The following is a 22,593-nucleotide window of genomic DNA, read 5'->3' as shown; positions in this document are numbered from 1 at the left end:
AAAGGGTTGTACTCAACTTGTTTATCCAAATCGTTTTTTAATCTACTTGTTTCTCATGAAGTCAGCAAAATCTCATTCTAAATGTTCTAATATTTTGTTTTAGTAATTCATTTGACTTTATTTGCCTAGAATTCGCCCATTATTACGGATTTCTTTAAAAATTGAATCTTTCAAATCATATGATGCGATTCAAAAAAGTATGTAATATTGCATTGATTCTAATTATTCGTAAAAGTTTAACTACATACAGTTAAACCTCCTAAGTCGATATTCCATGACTCGATATCGACTCATGGAACCATATTAGAAAAAAAATGTCTTTGTTACTATGATGATCCCTTGAAACAGCTTTCCAAAGGAGTTCTGTTCCATGATTCTATATTTCCATGAGTGGATGGTCCCTTCAATATCGACTCATGGAGGTTTCACTGTATATGTTTGTCAAGATTTGTGGGAGCCCCGTCAATGCGGCCATATAATATCAATATATTTGTTTTGGAATGCTTAAACATAAAGCATATTCATCAATCTCTATGGCTTATAGATCCAAGAGTCTGTTTTCAATTTAGTTCAATTCGAAAGAGGAATGATTTTGAAAACATAGTTAATCAAAGAATCCATAATTATAATTATAATTCCCTAAGAAACAAGCCTACTTACAGTTTAACCAGCTCCGCCGGCAAATTCACCGGAATCGCCTCCAGTCCAATGCCCCGGCAAGTCAGGGACACCTCCTCCGAAGACCCTGTACACTGACAACCCTTCGATTGCCAGGGTTTGCAAATCTCCTTCAATGTTCGACCTACAATCCCGTACTGCTGCAACGCTTTCTCGTACATTGCCTTGGCTTCCTTTTCCGGATCCATCGAAGGAATCAGCAAACTTTCCTTCAGCACCATCTTCGTCTGACTGGTAGTCTGCAGCGTTGGACTTAGACCATACCCCTCGCACCTTGTACAACTTTGGAACAGTAACAACACTAGCAACACCAGGACCACGTGGCCCTTCATCGTCAGGTGGTTGGTAAATCGCACCGCCATGGCACCGCACAAAGCACCGAACGTTCTTTTCCCAAGCACCGCAATTTTACCTCTTTAACACGAACAAATTCTTCACACGCTGCACCCACTCGAGAGCAGAAATCACTTGTTATAAATGTATACTAAACGATACTGATTGCAGCACCGGTAATCGCCACTGCCACTACCGAAGGGGAGCAGTATCGAAACGGGCCGAAATTTTACTTTCATATTCATTCTTCCCCTAGTTGGCCGGGCCGGGTGTCGAACTGTCGACTAGACGTGTTTTTGTTCCTTCACGAGCCAACCGCACCTTCCTTCACTACACACTTCTGCTGCTGAGCACGTTCTTCTACAGCTCGCGAAAACTAAAAGAGTATACACACGAACGCGGTGACCACTCAAGGGTCCAATTTCAACACACGGCAGATAGTAACCCAGCCAACATATGGTAGTTGATGTAGTAGCGGCACTCCACTAAATGATCTGTAATTAAAAAAGACAACAAAAAAGTGGTGAGCTAGTGAGAGACAAAAACGAGAATCAGATTAATGAATGCGACGTTTGAATCTGAATGGTATGATTTTTCAGACGTCTTTGGAATAATTGAACATTTATGTGTGCTGAATAAGCTATTAATGTAGAATAGGTACTAAATGTTGTGGAGAGTCAGTTTCAATAATAAAATTGAAGTGAAGTTTTTCAAAGGACATGAAGTTCTAAGTATACGCTTGAGAAAAAATATTAGCAAGATCTCCTATCAAGCACTGTCACCTATTTACCTCTCACTGTAATTTCTCAGCTGTTTCTAATGGGATGCAACTGATTTTTTATTTGTGGCTGAGACATACTTATAAGCTTATTACCTACCTAGTTTAATAATTGTTTCAGAAGAGGACGTTGATTTCAAGCAAATCTATAAATAGGGGTGCTAGAGAAAAGTTGACGTCATTTGCTTTTAACTCTCCGCTTGGATCGCATCTCAACAGGCAACAGATTGGCTTGGTCTGACCGGGCGTGCTTCTCAGGCACAGACATCGATAGCGAAGGACTCCCCGTTTGCCTTACTTCGCACAATTCATACTGACCGTCTACCGACCGAGACAAGATGCCGTCCGAAGCCAAAGCCATCACCGCTGCCGTCGCCAAGAAGAAGAAGAGGAAGCAGTCCACAGGAGAATAAGATGGTTGCAGCCGCCATTGCAGCTCTAAACGAACGGAACGAGTCCTCCCTGCAGGTGATCGAGAAATACATCGGCGGAAACTAAAACTGCGATGTCGGTAAGATTGGCAAGAGTGAACTGAAATCCCGGGAAACAGTGGCTGTGGCTGGCATTCGAGAATCATCAAACCTCATCGGGCGAGGAGGATTTCAACCAGTGCCCGTCAAAATGTGTCCGTGTTACTCGAATGCAACAATTAAATCGGCCCTTTTGTATTACGAATAATCGACATTACGGCAATTTGAGGATGTTTCAGACGACGCTACTGCAGGGCCGTCGGGATACAATATAACAGCATCATACCACAATATTCCTAAATAATGGAAGCAGTGGTTAAAAGGCTCAGATGAGGATTTTACAGGATTTTACTCAGTTACAGATGAGGATGAGGATAAGGAACAGCATAATGCTCATCTTGTACATCCCTTTCCAAGACATCAGTTTCATATAGCTTATTTCCCAGATCAGAAAGTTGAATTCGGTTTCATTCTATTTTCGCTATCGAGCTGGTAAGAGCTCCGCCGAACCTGCCCAGCTCCTCGCTACCTGTGCAACAGAGCTCTTGATCATGAAGCTGCTGCAAATCCAGCGTCCGGATTGTGAAATCGCTCAAGATTTCTAAATTGACTCGCGCTTCCAGAATAGGCCCTGTAGGAATCGGTGCGCTAACGCAAGATTTGTACGAGATGGTTGAAGAAAATCGTCCAAAGTGGCTTGTTGAAGCGCCCATTGTCATCGGCACCGCAAACCTTATCGGGCGAGGAGGATTCCAACATGGGCGCCGTCAAAATATGTGTTCGTATTACTCGAATTCAACAATTCAGTCGGATTTTTTTCTGGGCCAACAAATGTGTACTAAAGAGTTATTTATGTAATATTTCTCAATGTGTTTACCTCATACTTGCTAGGAGGACTGAGGGTAGTTTGCCCACGTTTAGAAACATTGTGATTTTAGATTGAAAAACTTTGTTTCATGCCCTTTTTTAATTATGGTCGGATAAACAAACATGTTTTTTTCCAAATAATAGAAACAGCTATCCATTTTAGCTTTTCTGGGGTTCACAAATTAATTTTCAAAATATGCTTGCTTAAGATGATTATAGAACGAAGCCACACCTCAAATTTTCAAGAGCACAATACTTAAGAACCAAACAGCGCTCCACGTTGACAATTTATTCCATTGGTCACCACCAGCAAGCAAACAATTTAATTGATTTTCATCGCGAACTGTTGTCAGATTTTCCAGTCTTGTGCTGGAATGTTTTGTTTTGCGGTGTAAAACGCCCCGCTTGAGTTCGGCGTTAGCAGTGCTGAAAACGTACGCACACAATCATGCTTGTTTATATGCTGCATACATCCGGGCGTTTGTTCAGATGTCATTGTTCAAAAATAGCACAGAGAACAGACATGGAGGTTCGAACAAAATTTCATCTGAACCATGTGTAAAGGTTCGAATCAAACATCAGCGCCGCCAACGCAGACAGCCCGACATACAAACTCGTTTCGACAACACGATGTCACTAGTGAACATCAAAATGCATTAGCACACAAAGTAACACTAGCGACAAGTGGCAATTTTTGTTATCGACACTAGCGCCAAAGTGTAAAAAGCGGCAAATTTGTAGCGTTCTCAATTTGATGACAGCGCCGCGTAACAGAAGCATAACGACATACTTTGAAATGTCCAGTACAATGCTTTACACACGCTGACGAGAAGAGATGAACGTCTGTTCTCTGTGATAATAGTATGAAAAATGTTCATTTGTAATGTTCCAATTTGCGCGAAACTTCTATGTGGCATTACATTTGGTAGAATTTGAATTCAAACGACTGTTTTGGTGTTATGAAATAGGGGTGGGTTTAGGGACGAATGACCTTCGGGTTAATTTTTTTTTTCTATCTTCTTCGATCCCAGGTCCTCGGCGTGAGAGGCGTGTGCTCTAGCCACTACACCAGGTCCGTCCCCACCTTCGGGTTAATGTCCCTCACAAACAACAACAACAATAGGGGTAGGCGTTTTGCCCCATGAGTTGCTTAAAGTTTAGGTCCTTCAATAAGCTTTTTAAGGACAAATTTAACATATGTTTTGCATGTAATACAAACTATGACAATGCACAAGTTGGCTCTCGTAGAAAGTTTCAGAAATTTGGTTATTTACCGACTTAAAAATGACCTTAAAAATCGCACAAAATTGCAAAGAAAAACGTTTTTATACGTTTTTAACGATTTTCTAAAGAAAAACACAGAAAAATATATTAGGAGAAGCGTTTTTACCCATTTTCTATGACCTAGGGTAAGAAAAAGCATTCTAAAACACATCGTTCGTCCAAATCGAGGATGGCGCGTTTTGCCCCCTATGGGCAAATTATCCCCAGTTCCCCTTTAATCTCTTAATTCTTCTCGTAGCATCTTACAATATCTGATTTGTTATAAATAATTGCCAATTGCCAATAGGGGCCTTCCTTAGCCGATCGGTTAGAGCCCGCGACTACAAAGCAAAGCCATGCTGAAGGTACATCTGAAAGTTCGGTTCCCGGTCGGTCCAGGAACATTTCGTAATTGGAATTTCTTTGACTTTCTTGGGCATAAAGTCTCAACGTACCTGCCACACGATGTACGAATGCGAAAATGGCAACTTTGGCAAAGAAAGTTCTCAGTTAATAACTGAGGGAATACTCTTTAAACACTAAGATGAGAAGCAGGCTCTGTCCCAGTGAAGATGTTATGCCAAAAGAAGAAGAAAAACTGACGATACGGCAAATTGAAATTTACGGTGGCGATGAGGATATCTATGACTGGGGCACTTCTCCGAACGGAGAGCTCCTCACTGTTCTTAAATTCACAAACGATTATATTCTGAACTATAACTAAAGGAAGGTTGCAATTATGACAATTGACCTAAATTCAAATGCAGCAAATCACATGGCGTAGATTACGTCATGCAGTCGTGTCTTGTGTACAACCCCCATTGATTTTTTATGTATTTTACTTTGAAATCCTAAACTCTGAAAAAGCTTCCAAACCAAATGACAGATCTCCCTTAAAATCATAACGTAATTGAATACTCATAATCACAGCACCTATCACCTATCGTGAAACATCCTATTATCTGCAAAAAGCTACTGCACCACTGTTGTTAAAGTCTGACCCAGAATTGATCGAAGTTGTGTCCATAGTACTCCTACGTCAACCTCACGGTAATGTAACAAACATAATCTACACCATTTTTTATGGGCACGTATCCTTGATTAAAAATCATGCTATGGCACGTCATAAATTCCTGCCCGAGAACCACTAGTATGGAATGTTGGATAATTTCTTAGAAAATCGAATGCCTTACAGAATTTCCAACAAAAAGGAAATGTTGTTCTCAATAATCAACGCAGATAGATTAATAAACACACTCATAACACAGACAAACAGTAAAACTCAGTAATGTATCGGATACATTTTGTTTCACTAGCTTCAGTTTAGATTCATCGTATTATTTCGGGCATTTCATAATATTCATCGATTTTGCTCATGTTTTTGAAGAATTTTAAGTGACGAAACAAGCGATATAACGTGTAGGCCAAAAAAATCGTGGATCGTCAATTTATCTAGCGTCTGTATAAATTATGGATCATATGTTGACACTTCGGAAATTTAATTTAATAATGCTTTTTGCTTCATCTGTTTCTAATACTGCGGTATACTTCTACATATGTAATGCATGATAAGAACTGCTGACTGAAAAGCCGAGACAAAATGTGTGCCTTGTGGTGAGACAATGCTTGTGCTTTGTTCGAACGTGTTGAATCTGAAAACAAATGGTTTTAAGTGTACCTACTGGCAGACTCAAGTGGGCTGGTCACACACTATGGATGCCTGAGAAAAGAACTCTGTTTGAGATATAGGATTTCGGTGAATATCTTCGAAGTAGGTGCTCTGGAATGTGCTTGGTGTGAAACTGACCTTATTTTAAATGTCTGAACCAAAATAGCATTTAAAAAATACAAATAATGGCATCCACAAATGCTGCCAGAAACGGATCCGTTTTGTTGCCAAAATCGGGGGTGCCAAAAACGGTATCCCACTGTATTGCACTTTTAACACGTCAGTAGTCAGTAGTCAGTAGTCGCGGTTGTATTTTTTACATCACATGTGGGAAAACCATTATTTTCATACACAGCATCAGCGAGATGCTTCAGGTGATGGGCAATGATATTTTTTGAAGAATATTTTAAGAATAGAGAAGTTCTATAATATGAGCATGAGCATTGATGAGCGCACAACTTGTAGTTGCTACTCCGTTTTTGACGAAAACAATCAAAGTTGCACATATATTCAAAAAACACGGCTTAGGACACATTCCACGCACATCTACGCCAAGATATCAAAATTTTAAACTCTGAAATAATTCCAATGCTATGCAAAAAATAAAAGACAATATGTTGGATTGTATAAAAAACATAAATTTGATTGAAAATGATTAACAAACATACCTGAAAAGTTATATAAACTTGATATAATTTATTCTTGTGAAATTGAGAAATTACCAACATTTTTATAAAAGTACTATGTCACTGCTTATCAAGTGTCATATGAATCTCTTATACGTCAACTAGGAGGCTTTTTGATGGCATTGTTATGTGCGGGTTTAATTGCTTTGAACGAATTATTAGTTCTTTGAAACGTATTTTTTCAAATAGTCACATTAATATGGTGTCTCGTTACGAAAATCGCCTAATTTTTACATTGTAAAATTAATACTTCTTATAGAACTCTTGTACTTTGGATGCTCTTCCTACTCGTCAAGATACGTGTTTCCATAAAAAAAAATCTAAAATCAGACCATTCTTCAAAAAGTTTCACTAGGTGCAAAGTATTGATGACGCGTTACGTGAATTGTAACCGAAATTTATTCTGCATCCGTAAATAATGTAAACAATCCAAGACAGCTTCGGTTTTTCGCAAACTCATCAGAATTCCTTATTTTAGAACGCAATAGATTATTAGGATGGTTTGTGGACCTAGATGGTCAAAATAACGGCATCTGAAAGATCCGGAACATCCGTAAAAATGATTATTTCGTGAAATTTATCCTAGACCACTGCGGTCTTTTTCAAACATATCAGAAATCATAGTTTTAAAATTTAACGGATGATTTAAATTGTTCATACGTAGTTTTTTTCTGGATGTCTAGTCATGACATTTGTCCATTGATGTCAAAACCATCCCTTATGTTGTATAATAATGAATTTTAAAAAGTTTGTAATGAACTTTGGTGATCAAGGAATTCTGATAAGTTTGCAAAAAAAAACTGCATCTGGATGATTTTAAAGAATTGATAATTTTTATGGAGATTTCGGATTTTCCAGTGAATGAGGTTGAAGCCAAGTAGTCCCCAACATGTATGAGGCTATCCATTCACCGACCGACACCTTTCCAATAAGATTTGGGTCATTTCTAAAAATCAGACCAAAATCCAGCTTTGTACAAACAAAAAAAATAAAGAAAATATATATTTGCATCTCACAAAAACGTGGAAGGTTTCAGACGAATTGCGCCAGTGCTTAAAGCTGGAACAACTATTTCCCTTCAATAAAAGCTAAAACAATCGGTTCGATAATTGCTAGAAGCAAGCGTTTTAAAAATTATAGGTTCGTTCTGCCATGTTATAAGTTAAAATGTATTTACAATTTAGCCTAATAATCTGATCTACTATCTCCTCTGTGCGACAGAATTCCATGATATGCAGATTACTATTTTGAGACCATAAACGTTCTCAACAATTTTGCTAAAAACATGATCTTTATAGTACTATGTTATTGGCCTAATATCAGGTTCAATTACACCCCTGTGCGACAAAATTCCGTAACGTAGTCAGAAACACCATCTTCAAAAAATATCAAAGGGACGGATAACAAATTCAACCTAAAAACTAAGAGCAATTACCTCATTGTATAACAGCTCTACAGGTTTGTTGGTCCACCATTTGGAAGCTATTATGGTCTTCTACAAATTTCTGAAACAATATTCTTTAAATACTGTTTTGAAACTTTTTAATAATTTTGCCTAATTATCAGAACAATTAACTCCACTGTGTTATTGCAACGGCTAGTTCTGACAACCATAAACTTCTGCCTGTCGACTTGGCCTAAAGTATACTTTTCAAAGTACCGTTTTGTCTCAAATTCCGAACAGACTCATATTCCGAACACTCGGTTTTTGTATGGCGATTTGGTTGAAATGTTTCGCTGAAATATGTCACCAAATAACAAGAAAATGGCAGCCAATTGCAATACAATTTTAACACCTCCAATAAAATTCATACCACGGGAGTAGTGGTGATTATCTAGTTTGAGACCAGTAGAGCAAGCTCAGATACATTTTGTTGTGAATTTATTGAATTGAATACGATTTATTTGTGCTGTTCGGAATTTGAATCAAGGTGTTCGGAATATGAGACAGAATAAACACAGTGCTCAGCATTTGAATCAAAATGTTGTTTCATACTTTTACGTTAAAACAATGCTATAGCTAATAAAATCATCATTATTATTGGTACACCCAACAGCTAACAGTTAGACTTTGCGTAAAAATAAAAATGTAAATAAATATCAGCCAATTTATGCCAATCAGATGCATTCTAAGTCACTGTTGGCCTTAAGTGTTCGGAATATGAGTCAAAACGGTACATCAGTGAAAGGTTTACTAATTTTATTTTAAAATCAAATTCAATCACTCTACCATGTGTCAAAATTCAACATTATTTACTCCCCCATCCGCAGGTACTGTACTGAAAACATTCTTAAAATACTTAACAGAAAGATCTAAATATTATTGCAAAGAATTAAGTCACATTTCTATGGTAACCCCAAACGCCATCTACGCTTTTACTAAGCACGATAATCTTCACGGAAACAGTTAATAAATTTGGACTAGTGTCGGATCAAATTACTTCACTGTGAAGCAGAATGTCGAATGTATTAAACAAAAACAATAATAGACATACATGTTTTCCGAAACCTGAAAGCAACATTATCGATTTCAACAATAAACACCACAATACACAAATCAAGCTCAAAATTTTACGTTACTAACGGTACCGGTCACGGCCACAAATGTTAGTTAGACTACCACTAATAATAGAGACCGAGTTTACTTCTGCATATCCACAGTTGTCATAGAATTGATATTGGGTTAGTGGTGTATAGTAAGGATCTTGGAGTCATCTCTGGTTGGTTATGCCCATAGCAAAGTCACGTCTAAACAGACTCACGATCTCCGTCGAAAATTTTATCACGATTCAACTTTTTTCAGTAAAAATTGATGATGCCGGTAAATGGAGTTAAGGCGAAGTAGGCCGTCATTGAAATGTGTGCGCGTCGTTGATGATTGTTACTAAATCATGTCATAATTTGGAATTGGAGAAAATCAGTTTGTATTGCACTGACGCAACGTAACAGCATACTTCCAGCATGTAAGCGCATGTAGTGATACTTTTCCGGATTATTATGAACTATGAGAACTGAGTATTATCACTTTGAAATTGAGAGCTGCAATGTCAACATAGCTGCCAAAACGAATAACGGGCTACTTAGCCTTAAGTGGTAGAACAAAGCCTAGAATGCTGTGAAAAGCGAACTTTCAAACACAACTACGAATCTATTTTCAAATGACCGAATAAGGTAACTAAATTTAGTTGGGAACTGGATCCTATTCTTGGCACTTTTGATTCACTTCGGCAGTGCGTTTTTTTGAAAGCTACTGCGCTCATATTTGGTCACAATATGCATCGTATCAAAGTGCTTCTTAATGCAAAGTTTCAGACAATTCGGCCGGGAAAAACCCCCCGTGCTCAAGTGAAGCATGGAAGTGTCCAAGTAGCTCTGCACCCTATCCGCAAGGATGGAAAAAATCGTCTCTAACGACAAACAACACAGTGTTTGAACGATATAAAAGGGCCGTCGCTCTTGCAGTAGCATGATTTCAACACCTCACCTCGCGCGTATAGCTCAGATACTTGGAACATCTGATTCACTGTTTGTCGTGGAACAAAGAGTTTATCGGATATTGTTACAAATTGCGATAAACATGAATCATAACGTATTCACGCAGCTCATGCCCACACAAACAGCATATCACTAATAAAATATGGAAAAATCTACAATATGATAAACATTGATTCGCGAACAATTAATCGCTAGTACACATGCTACACGATGCATTATTCGCGGAGCGTAGTTTGTAGTAATTACTTGACGACAAAAGGTTAATCATTGTTGTTATGATCGCAGGATAAAGATCAACCGCGATACTTCGTGAATTTTGTCATGATCACCAGATTCCCATCCTTGGGTATTCATTGTCAGCCCAACTCCTTTGTACAAAAGCTGCCCTAATACATGTATGTTAAGAAATTTTCCAAACCTATAGTAGTTATCTCGGGAGCAAAACGTCGTGAATATTTTATCTTATTCCTGTTATCTTAAATCCACGATAGACAATTCTAGATATTTTAAGATGAAATGGATTTTGTGAAGAAGATGATTTCATGGGTTAAGTATCAGGTGGACCAGCGAGAAAGTGGATATAAAGCATGAAACAAATATAGGGGGAGATCCCCCAGTACCGGACACTTAAGCCACTTAATTCATAATTCGAAAAATATTGCTTTTATGTGCTCGTGTTACTCATTTATGATAAATATTATCATTTTTATAGTGTACAAAAATAAATTCAAAAATATAAATATGAATTTTGACATTGGATTTTGATGATATAATTTAGTACCAAAATGATCGATCTTGAAAGGTGGCACCCAATACCGGACACGATCTGGAAATGCCTCGAATTCTGTAAATTTGAGAAACATTGAATGTTTTTACTATAGGAATATTATATAATTGCCAATTCAATGCATTTGCAATATTTACAAGAACAATTTGAGTTTTTCTTAATTTGCAAGATGTCCATCAAAAACTTCTTTCATATATGATGAAAAATAGCACATTTTACGATGTTGTTCTGATTGTTCATTCTTCTTAATTTTATCGCATGTTTGATGTAATGATCGACGAAAACCATGAAAAATGAATGTATTTAGAAACACTGGTGCAATAATTACAAAGATATCATATAGCAAATCAAGCTGTCCGAAACTGAGGGACTGAAGGTGCTTAACAAAAATTGTAATTTGTCCATATTTTTGTTCATTTATGGTACAAAATACATTCATACTATCAAATTAGGATTATGTTCGATCATGTTTGCGTGATCCATAGTATTTTTTCATATTCAAAATAATTACTACATAGGCTCAAAATTAAGGCGATACCTCAATTTTTTAAAGATTTTCAAACTTTTCTACTTTTTAAAAAAGGCATACATATTTCAAGGATATGTTGTTCTACGCAAACATTAGCCTATAATGGAGGCTTTCTTTTCTTCTAATACACCATCTTGATTGGACCATGATTTCTCAATATTTCGACTTTGTCCGTTATTGGGTGCTGTCCGGTACTGGGGGATCTCTCCCTAATGGAATGCAGCTACTTTTGTTAACTATCGTTCAACCCAGTAATCGTTAAACCATAATAAATGACAAGATCCGGTCCTAATTGCTCAAGGACAGATCTTGATTGTACTAGATTATACTGAATGATTACGTTGCAGTCGGAATCACGTTGGCTCGTATGTTTCAGATATGATATCACATCTAAGCAAGGCAAGATTTCTTCCACATTGGGTGTGTAACCCACACTGCATTGGTAATTAATCAATGACCAGATGAATATATGAATGTGTTAACATCAACTTATCTAATGATTGAATGAACATTCCTTTCAAGGTGCGTTGAGTAAAGTGTCCCTTGAGTTCAAGTTGCAAAAGTTTTGTAAGGAGTCGTCCATTACTCACGTGGTCATTTATGAGGGAGGGGTTGGTCTGGTCAAAAACCACGGTCCATGCATTTTTGGTATACACAAATGACCACGAAGGGGTTTCAGAAATTCCGATTAAAAATACTACGTGGCTTTTAAAAGAAATTCATATTTGAAGAATTGAGAACTTTCGTGTTTCAGCAAATTGACTTCTAATCTGCTCGAGAAGTAGTGAAAGAACTTTCCATATTAGTTCGCAAAAATCTATAAACCTGTGTTTTGTTGAACTGTGAACTTTATTGATATGCATTTATTTACACATAAAGTTTGAATTCTGTAATAAACTAGGCAAAAAAAAATCGCCATTCTGGCATCTTGCATGTAAATTAAGTAAATAACGGTATTCTGGTGCTTGAGACAAACAAATGTTCTATGGTGTAAGCAGTAACATACAAATATGGCCATATAGTCTGAGTTACTGGGCCATCACAGAAGCTGACAGACGTCGGCTTCAATCAGAAAGAAGAAGAAGAAGAACATACAAATAAATAGAAAACGCGTTTTGGGCAAATCTCATTTTTGGAGGGTGATTTGTCCTAACCGAAACACAACTTTTCAAGAATTGAAAAGTTATTTCCAACCTATCCAATGATCGACAGAAAATTGTGCCTAAGATGTGTAAAGTCAACTAGAGTTCTAACTAGAGAAGTTTGGTAATAGAAAATTATGTTTGAAAAATTAAGAGCCTTTGTGTTTCGGCAAATTAACTTCTGATATTGTTGAAAAGTAGTTAAAGAACTTACTCATCATATTGGGCAAAAACTTGATTAACTTTGATAGTCCATCCAATAGAATATCTTTGCTGATGTATTTTGTACAACATTACTGGAAAACCTTGCTGGAAACTGCAGTATAGTGGTTCCGAAGGTGGCGAACCTCGCGAAAACTAAAAGGTCAAACAAAGACCGAGCCCCATTCAAAGATAACCCCGGTTACATGATCCAAGATGTTAGCTATCTCCGTCCTCCGGATTTCTATTCTATTACAAAGACGGCACAATCCTAATTTAAGCCATCCAACAAATCTGATTCAATTTGTTATCGCAGCGAACGTGTCAAAAAGGTAACACTTGGCGACATATCTACAACGGCCCCATCTTGAGTTGCCTGTCTAAGAAACCGCACAGACAACCAAAGGGCTGAGACGATAGACGAGGAGAGCGGTTTACTCCTTTGATTCGTGTTCTCGGACGGCAAAAATGTCTCACGTTTTGTTCGCCTTTCTCTTTCGTCTAACCGGGCCAGATTCCAAGCTTCGAGGGTCATAACAATGTGACCAACCATCATCCCCACGAGAGAGAACGTTAGAAAACCGCATGCCTTACGCCTGTTGCCTTGATTTTTGACCTTCCGTTTTGTCATGCACGGAATACCTACCCGTTAGTCGAAAAGCGCTAACGATGTCGTGTACAGGTTTGCGGATTTATCCTTTCTCTCCCTCCCATTCAAAAGTGATACGGGCCTACGACACGAACTGAAAGGTGCTAGCAGTAAGGGTATGCGATAACGTGTAGTGTCTTTATGCGATATTTGTATTTTCTCAGAATTTCGAGATATAGGGTAACCGATATATTTTGGACCTCTATATATTTTGGACCCCCTGGGTCGTTTTCCTGCAAATTTCCCAGTTTGAATCGAAAGACCAACTCAATTCGCATGCCATTTAGAAAGATTGGATTATTCCGCACTTGCATCAACTGTTTGTACATGGAAAATGTGTTTATTTTATCTGAAAATAATTTAATTTAATCGGTTCATCCATGCAACCGTTACAACACGTTACACACATAAATTGAAGCCGTCAGAAGTTTTTCAAATGTAAACAAAAACTTTTTTCAAATTTCTGAACTAAGAGCGAAGAGTTTCTTTGGTTTTCCATTGTCAATCGATTGATTAGTTTAGTTTTGTTATTGTCAGATATCTAACAGACCAAACACTACTATGCTTATCAGAGTAGTGTTTGGTCTGTTGAATTGGTTGCATGCTTCTTTGTGGGCGAGTGACGGAATCCGGATTATTTGTGTCCGGATGTGGATGAAGAAAAAACTAGTTCCGGCGACTGGATTCGAACCTAGAACATTGCTAAAAACTACAGCGATGCGTGCATGCTAACCATGCTACCACACCAACTTGACGGAAGTAGTGGATAATTTGGTGCATAAAAGCAACTGCTGCTCGTGGCGATGGATACAGAAGTTCTCCATGGATAGGAAAAAAAAAAAGAAAACATACTTCTCACAGCTGTGGAAATGTGCAATTATCTACAGTCGACTCTCCACATCTCGATGTTCTACATCTCGATATCTCTCCCTATGTCGATGATTTCATAAGTCCCTTCAGTCTGCATACATTTTCACTCTCCATATCTCGATATCCTCCTTATCTCGATATCTCCATATGTTTCTGTTGATTTTTCGTTCTCAATTTTCTCTCCGTATGTCGATATGACCAATATCGAAGGTTACTAGACCAAAATTTAGAGATTCAAAACAAATTAGGAGCGCAAAATGACGTCTGTTTGTGTATTACTTTCTTGGAAACGGAGTGTTTTTCAATCTAGTATTCATCAACAACTTGTTCTTTGTCTCGATCTCTCCACATCTCGATGGTCCCTTCGATATCGAGATGTGGAGAGGCGACTGTATTTTCGCATTGTTTTGTTGGCGGATAAAATCGTAAGGGAGATTATCGCTGAAAATTGTTTTGAGGAATAAATCCATTATCGTGAGACTGAGTGAGAATTTGGAACCTTGCTAGTGTTAGATCCGTTGAATATGTTGCATGGTACTATGGAGCGAGCAACGAAATCAGGATTGTGTCCAGTTCGCGTAACTTTCCCATATCTAAACTCTCAGTGTTTTCTTGTGGAAGTGCAGAGGACTTCTCTGCTTCCATAAAGCAAGTAACACGTCAACATATCCCACCCATCCCCAAATTGACCTGTATTCGTAAAACAGCCACTAACTATTTTTTTTTTCAATTTGGGAAAAATTAAAAAAAAAAATGAGAAGAGCTTATTAGTCGTCGACGTGCGACCAAACTAGACGACAGGGCTTGCTCCCTATCATGAAATCCAGAATCCAGAATCCTTTTTTTCGTAGTTAATTTAGGCTGTTTTTTTGTAAGAAAAATATCAAATCCAATATAGCACTAAATGTGCTCAACATTAACATTTCACACATTGAACGATAGATAACGTTATGACAGCTCACTTATCTAATCTAGTCTAAGCGCATGCACAACATGCAATTTTGAAAAGCATCCTGGAAATACCTAGATTTATTCAGGTATTTTCTTGTCAGTATTAATATTTGCAGAATATCAACGATATGACACAAATATTAAAATGGCCAGAACCACTGTGCAGACTTTGGTGTTGAAGAAGATTGAAAAAATCATGACGATTAGGTTATTCACGCATAAATAAACCGACAGAGGCAAAATTTTCAATTTTAAGAAGGAAGAAACGGAGACAACCGTACCAACCGTTCCGATTCAGGGTTATCGGTAAAATCGTTGAAGGTGACGTTGCTAAGAAAGTTAATGCACACTTCATTGTTGTTCTGCTGAGATGGGACATAGGCATTTCTTCCACATGCCTTGGCTCTAGAGCCTTGGTTAAAGCGCCTTTGCTCTCTCGAGATGCTCCTTTCCCACTATACAGAAATCGAAACCGTTACCCATAAATTTAAAAACATATGTGCAATATAATGAACATAATTTATAAAATAATTGTACAAAAGCTTTCTGTAAAAATAAAATAGGAATAACAAGAATATTTTAACATGGTTTAACCTATCAAAAGTGAGACCATGTATGCAAATTGAGAAAGTATTAATAAAGATCTCACCAGATTTCAGTTGAACACCAACGTTTGATGGTTTTGTATTCAATGATCATAGATCCCGCTTTTTCCGCCAATCATTGTAAGTTACGCTTGAAGCAATCGACGGGAGTTTTTCTGTAGTCAAAAAGACTGAATTTTTCATTTCTGGGGGCCTTGGGCTATTGACGAATTGTCCCATCCGCTATATATATAAACCGCTACCAAGACTGATTGTTGGTCTATCCACAAGCCAAGGTTACTTCCTTCGCCTGAACTCGGGCTCAGAAAATGACGGAAGTGCACCATTTTCGGAAACAGCAGCAACACTCGAAACACGGAAATGACAACACATCCATAGTGTTCCAGTATTTGCCACCGAACGTTCTTTTCTGTTTTTCTTCCGCAGCAACGAATGTTCCAAATTATTGTAGGTTAGGTTGTGATTATAAATATAGAGATTTTTAGTCTCCGTCAATGGATTCTAGTTGTCTATACAAAATTAACATTGCTCCTATTATATCATTTCCCCGAAAAATCTTCTCGTGAGAACAATTTTCACTACTGCTTGATGCATTTATTTAAAACTTAAACTACGAAATGAATTTAAATTTTTGAATTTGGCGAACGAACATTTTTTACGTCTTTTTGCTGAGCACCGCACGCTTCGATCCCATCTAAAGTTATGTAAGCTCGCTTTTTACCATAAAGTTTAGTTGTTTCGATTGATCGTGCACAGTAAATTGACACATTGCAATAAAAGCCAGGTGTAGTGAGAACCAATCCACTATAGCGGATATAGCAAACTCCGTATCTGAGAAACATGAGCGAACCCGTTCAGCATTTAATCACTGAATGCATTCAGCTGAAGAAACAACTTCGTACTCACTGAATCATTCCACCGAGCGTATTGCCATTCAGTGAGCACACCAAGCGACATTCAAAATCATTCACTTGTGTCAAGAGTTGGCTCTTGCAAGAGCGTCCTGTATTAGGAGGAAAAAAATCAAAACTTATTGATTCGGGTTCGGGTTTTAAAATTTGAAAATTTTCGGGTTCGGGTCGGGTTTGGAGGCTACAAAACTATCGGGTACGGGTCGGGTTTGGGTTTGAAAAATGTGAAACCCGACCATCTCTACCACACACCTTGACTCGTTGCGGCTAAATGCTTGGTGGCACTAACCGCACGGCCACGGAGCCCACATTTCGAGCCCAATTTGCGAATCACGATTTTGTATCAAATTTATGGGTAAAAATCCTTCCTTTTTGAATTATGATTGTTTTCGGTCATGCTTGTGTGATTCAAACAATTCTACCAGATTCAAAACAGTGACGCGGAAAGTGGGTAAGACAGGTAGGACATGTACTGCGCACAAAAAAAACTTGGGTAGGACAGTCAAAGGGTTGTCCTACCCACAACTCAACAAAAACAAAATCAGCAGAAAGCTTGAAAAATAAATTAAACAATTTATTATCTGTTCAATATACAAAGCAACTCGATCAACGCTGTACGTATTTTTATGGTGAATGGAAGATACGATAAAGTGTTTCATGGTAGGTATCTCATGTCTTGTGAAGCGCGACATAGTTCGTGCATAGTTTGGCTCGTGTGAAGAACGACTGAGATTATTCATAGTGAGAATCTTGGGAAACTAACTGTAAGAATTGTTTCAAGAAACTTTATTAATCGTTACACTAGCTAATGAAGCAATCCATTTGAAGCAATGGCATTTCTGAATGAATCAATAGATGGTTTCTTAAAACTATCAACGACCAACCCTGTATATATTCTGTAGACTATATCGAGTTTGACAGGCTCTTCAAGAGTTTCGTCTCAGATTAACCGAGGAAAAGCTTCGGAATTTATCATAAAGATTTTATTTAAAACTTTCAGGGTCTCCTAGAAGGATCTTTCCTAAAATTGTTCTAGAGATTTCTCTGCCTTCCTTAGCCGAGTGGCTGGAGTCCGCGGCTACAAAGCAAAGCCATGCTGAAGGTGTCTGGGTTCAATTCCCGGTCGGTTTAGGATCTTTTCGTAATGGAAAATTTCCTTGAATTCCCTGGGCATAGGGTATCATCGTACCTGCCACACGATATACGAATGCGAAAATGGCAAGTTTGGCAAAGAAAGCTCTCAGTTAATAACTGTGGAAGTGCTTATGAGAACACTGAGCTGAGAAGCAGGCTCTGTCCCAGTGAGGACGTAATTCCAAGAAGCAGAAAAAGAAGAAGAAGATTTCTCCGCCAATTCATTCAGAAATTCTTCCAAAGATTCCAACCAATGCATGCTAAGAAGAATTTCTCCAGAATTTGCTCCGGGAAATTCATGAGAACTCCAAAGCTAATTTCCTCATGTAATATTTTGTTTTTTTTTTCCAAAAATATCCTACATTTTCCTCCAGATATTTTTTCACTTTTAACTTGTGGATTCCTGCAAGAATTCTTCCGCGTTTCCTCTCAAGGACCCAGAAATCTCTTGAGGGGTTCTTCGAACAAACCTTTTTTTCTAGGAATTTCTCCAGCATTCAATCCAAATATTGCCCTTACAGTTTTATCAAATATTTCTTATAATATTTTTTAAAACAATTCCATGCAATCCAATGCAAAGTCTATTAAAGGTTTTACACTAGTTAATACCACAACAATTTGCCCAATAATTCCTCCAATCATTCTTGCACAACTTCTTTCTACATTCTGTCCAATGTTTTTCAAGAAATTCTTTTAGAAAATCCGATAAAATACTATCCCGAGAGTGGACTGACTTTTTTCTTATTATCTCAGCAAATTATCTATGAAATCTTCTGAAATACAGGAATTCTTGTTCATTAAGGATGAATTTAAAACTTACATAGGTTTTATCAAAGGTAATTTAAGGATTTTCTTCAAAAAGACCTCGCGGATTTTCAGAGAAAAAATCTTGGCATTTCCCAAAATACATTCTTGAAAGAAATCCTGAAAAAAAAACTTTCAGGATTAGGTTAGGAAAATCTCATTGAATAAGTGTTCTGTATTTCTGTAAATCTTGGAAAGAATCTCTGGACGAATTGCTGAAGATATCTTCAAATAAATTTCTAGTTGGTGTCTTATGCAAATCCTGAAAGACTTATTCATAGAAAAAAATCATGGTTTGGATTTTAGAGGACCAGAAATCTTGGAGGATGTCCCAGGATGAATGAATCACTGGACAAAATCTTGTAGATATTAAGACTTTTGTGGAAATTTTCTCAAAGAATTTTTGCATGAAATTTCAAGATTTCCGATTAACTTTGGTACTCCTTGTGAAAATCCAGGCTGAATTCTTGAGATATCCTTAGCAAAATTTTTGGAGAAATTCCCTAGGAATATTCGTGCAGAAATTCCTTGGGAGATAATAGCTTAATGCAATCTTTAAGAAATTTCCGAAATATCTGTACATACCTGAAATAATTTCTGATGAAATACCTAGAGAAGATCATGAAAAAACATATACACAGAAAAAATCCGTTCTCGTATCCGTGAACAGCAGACGTGAACTCGTCAACAAGCAAAAATACACCGTGAACTAGATCATGTTTATGTGTAAACATGATGGTAGTTCATGGTGTATTTTTGACAGCTCATGTTTTCAGAACTCTTTTTTGTGCGTGTACAGTTATACGAGCAGTAATACTTGTCGTAATGTCATGATGATTTCTCAAAAAAAAGTCTTAGATCTTTGAGAAACATCTGCTCTGGTGATACAGTGGGATTCCGTTTTTGGCATGCTCCATTTTCGGCATGCTCCGTTTTTGGCACCACCCGATTTTGGCAACAAAATGGATCCGTTTTTGGCAACATTTTTGAATACCACCAAAATAAGGAAATTTTTGTAAGTGTTCTCGTGTCTTTTGGTTAAGTTAATTAAACAGCAGGTCAACTACTCACCGACTATGTTCCTGAGCTCCATCGTTTGCGATATTCTCAAATCCCACCATATACTATGGGCTCACGTGCGCGCTCATTGGTCATGCATTCGGAACGTTTCATGGGTTCATTAATCTCCACCAGTATTTCAAGTAGAGACCAAACTCTTCTTTCAGGCATTCATACTGTATAACCAGCCCACTTGAGTCTGCCAGTAGGTAATACACTTAATAATAACCACTTTTCTTCAGATTTGGAAACTGCTAGTTTGAACAAAGCACAAGCACTTACACAAGAGCAACAATGAGTGTATGGCTCACACAGAGTTTCAATCAATTTTGTTACACTTTTTTAGCTCGCTGTTTTTATTTTTATGGAATTAGACTGGAAACAATTCTATAGTAAAACTTACTATTGTAGCTGACTACGACCATTTTTAAAACTATCATGGAATTTCAGAACAAATTACTATGTTTCTGGTATATACCACCACATCACTGGTACAGAACAGAACTCATTTTCATCTCTCTGGTTTCAACTACAGACATGGTAAAATCAAGTGAATTTATGATCTGCTGAAAATGCCGGTGCGAGCACTTAAGTTAACCCCCTCAAATGGTAGTTTTTACCTCACAATTGTTAAACGTAAAGCGTGTGTAAAAATACACCGCAGAAATACAAACAAATAAAGCAAAAAGCCGTGTATCTTAAATTTTAACGAATTTAATATTGCGTAAATTGCGTTGTTAATGATAAGGTACAGTGGGGGAAGTGTATCAGTGGGGTAAGTGGATCATTTGTCATTATAAAGCATAAATGCTTGAATATGTTGAATGTTTTCGCACCATTGCTTCGTTTTAGGTTATATCCTTATGCCCACACTGATACTATTGCAAAACTGGTACTACACGTACACTAACACAAGCAAACTTGTTAGCTGCAAAAATTAGGTAATTTCAAAATTGTTTTCCATCAATCAAAAATCCATTGTATCTCTAACTCAAATCAAATTCTATTATTTTTTTCGACACATGGTGAGCACTTCAGTTTTAATTGAATGAATCACAATGGAAAATATGTGATTTTTATAAATAAATACAAATATATTGGACATGGTACACTTACCCCTACTTTTTAATGGGGTGGGGTAAGTGGATCAAGAATTATTATCATTTATTGGCAGACTGCTTACGAGAATTTTCTTAAGCTTTAATATCCGCAAATGTTGTTTTCCTTTATTTTCTTCCATTCCCAGCTTGAATTAGTCAAATTGACTATAGAAAATTTGAATTAATCCACCTAAAAGTTTTTTTAACCTTTCTGGCATAAAAAATAAATTAAAAGAATAATAATTTCAAAATGTACACGAAACTTTTCGTGTTTTATCTAAGTTGAGTTGTAAAAGAGCAAAATATACTAATTTTCCAATTGAACGCTTAGTATCGTACCTTTTTTTTACCAATCGTTTATTTGTTAGGCTCATACGGTTTCTGAAACCTTTGCGGAGCCGATTATCTAGAGAATAACACAAGAATTATTCCACAATGTCTTATTTAGCTATCTATCATCCCTTGCGTGAACTTTTCTTCGGAGGGGCGCGGTCGACGGATCCTGAAGAGGCAAACTGGGCTCGACGCTGGCTTGCCACTAGCTTTTTCTTCTGCTCTTCCATTACGGCGTTAAAGTTATTCACCAATTGCGTGGCATTAGGAATACCATACGTCCGATGGATGTAGTCATCGTCGATTTCCGGTTTTTGCTTATCAGTCTGCTGTTTCTTTCCGGTTTTTTCCTTCTCGACTTCGAAAGGCTCTTCAAGTATTTCTTCTTCAATAACTTCCACAATGTCGTCCTCGGTGACGATCAATTCCTCTTCCACAGCTACCGCTTCTTTTGCTTTGGTGATTGCAGCGTACGTAGTTTTCCTCGTTGGACAGGCGTTCATCCGATGTCCTCGAGACTGACAGGCGAAGCACTTGTCCCTCAGACCATCATAATAAACCTTTGCCTTCCGGTTCTTGATTCCAATCGAAGACGGGATTTCCTTTTCCACTTCTATGTGTACACCCCGCACACCATTGTACACATGATTCAAGCCAAGATTGCTGGGAAACTTTTCTCTGTCTATCCTATCCACCTTTCCGTATGGTTCAAACGCTAGCGACACGTCGTCATCGGAGATCTCCGGTGGCAGGTCGAATACTCGAACGTATTCAATATTGCGACCTGCAACTACCATGCAAACTTTCACTGATTTCCCGGATGCATATAGGAAATTTTTCGGTTCCGAATTTAGTCGCAAAGCCTCTAACATTGCGGATTCAGACTTAAACTTGATGCAAATGCTACGATTCTCAGTCAACTTGTAGACAGTTTCCACATCGGACACATCAGTTTGTAACCGCTTCACAAACTCGGCAATCTCAAGCCACGACGGCCGGGGGGCATCTGTCGAGAAACGAAACTCGACAGTGTTAATAAATATATCGCACATGCTGAACGATTTGGCTGTTCTATTCGCACAGCAAAAGCAAGTCTGAAGTATCGTACCTTATTTGACCATAGAAATTGTTCTAGACAGATGATACACATATGTTCATAAATAAAATAGAAGTATTTCAGTTTGTTATTCCGAAGTAAAGGTAACTAATATTTTTAAACTAAGAGTGTTTTTCGAAAATATCGTTAGGAATAATCCAACAATACTTCTGTATAACTTAT

The 22,593-nt window shown here is 37.7% G+C and overlaps 1 protein-coding gene across 2 annotated transcripts in view; it reads right to left on the bottom strand.

Annotated features, from left to right (window-relative positions):
• Window positions 1-22,593, bottom strand: part of LOC5565389 (leucine-rich repeat-containing G-protein coupled receptor 5) — a 563,747-nt gene that overhangs the window by 323,982 nt on the left and 217,172 nt on the right. For both annotated transcript variants that reach the window (XM_001649692.3, XM_021845321.1), the window contains one exon: window positions 661-1,505. In XM_001649692.3, the coding sequence (XP_001649742.3) occupies window positions 661-1,040 (380 nt within the window). In that variant the 5' untranslated portion in view covers window positions 1,041-1,505. The remainder of the gene's footprint in view (window positions 1-660; window positions 1,506-22,593) is intronic.

Source organism: Aedes aegypti, chromosome 2 (genome assembly GCF_002204515.2).
Source record: "Aedes aegypti strain LVP_AGWG chromosome 2, AaegL5.0 Primary Assembly, whole genome shotgun sequence".
In the NCBI taxonomy this organism is placed as follows: domain Eukaryota; kingdom Metazoa; phylum Arthropoda; class Insecta; order Diptera; family Culicidae; genus Aedes; species Aedes aegypti.
This window is presented reverse-complemented; position numbering and strand designations above follow the sequence as displayed.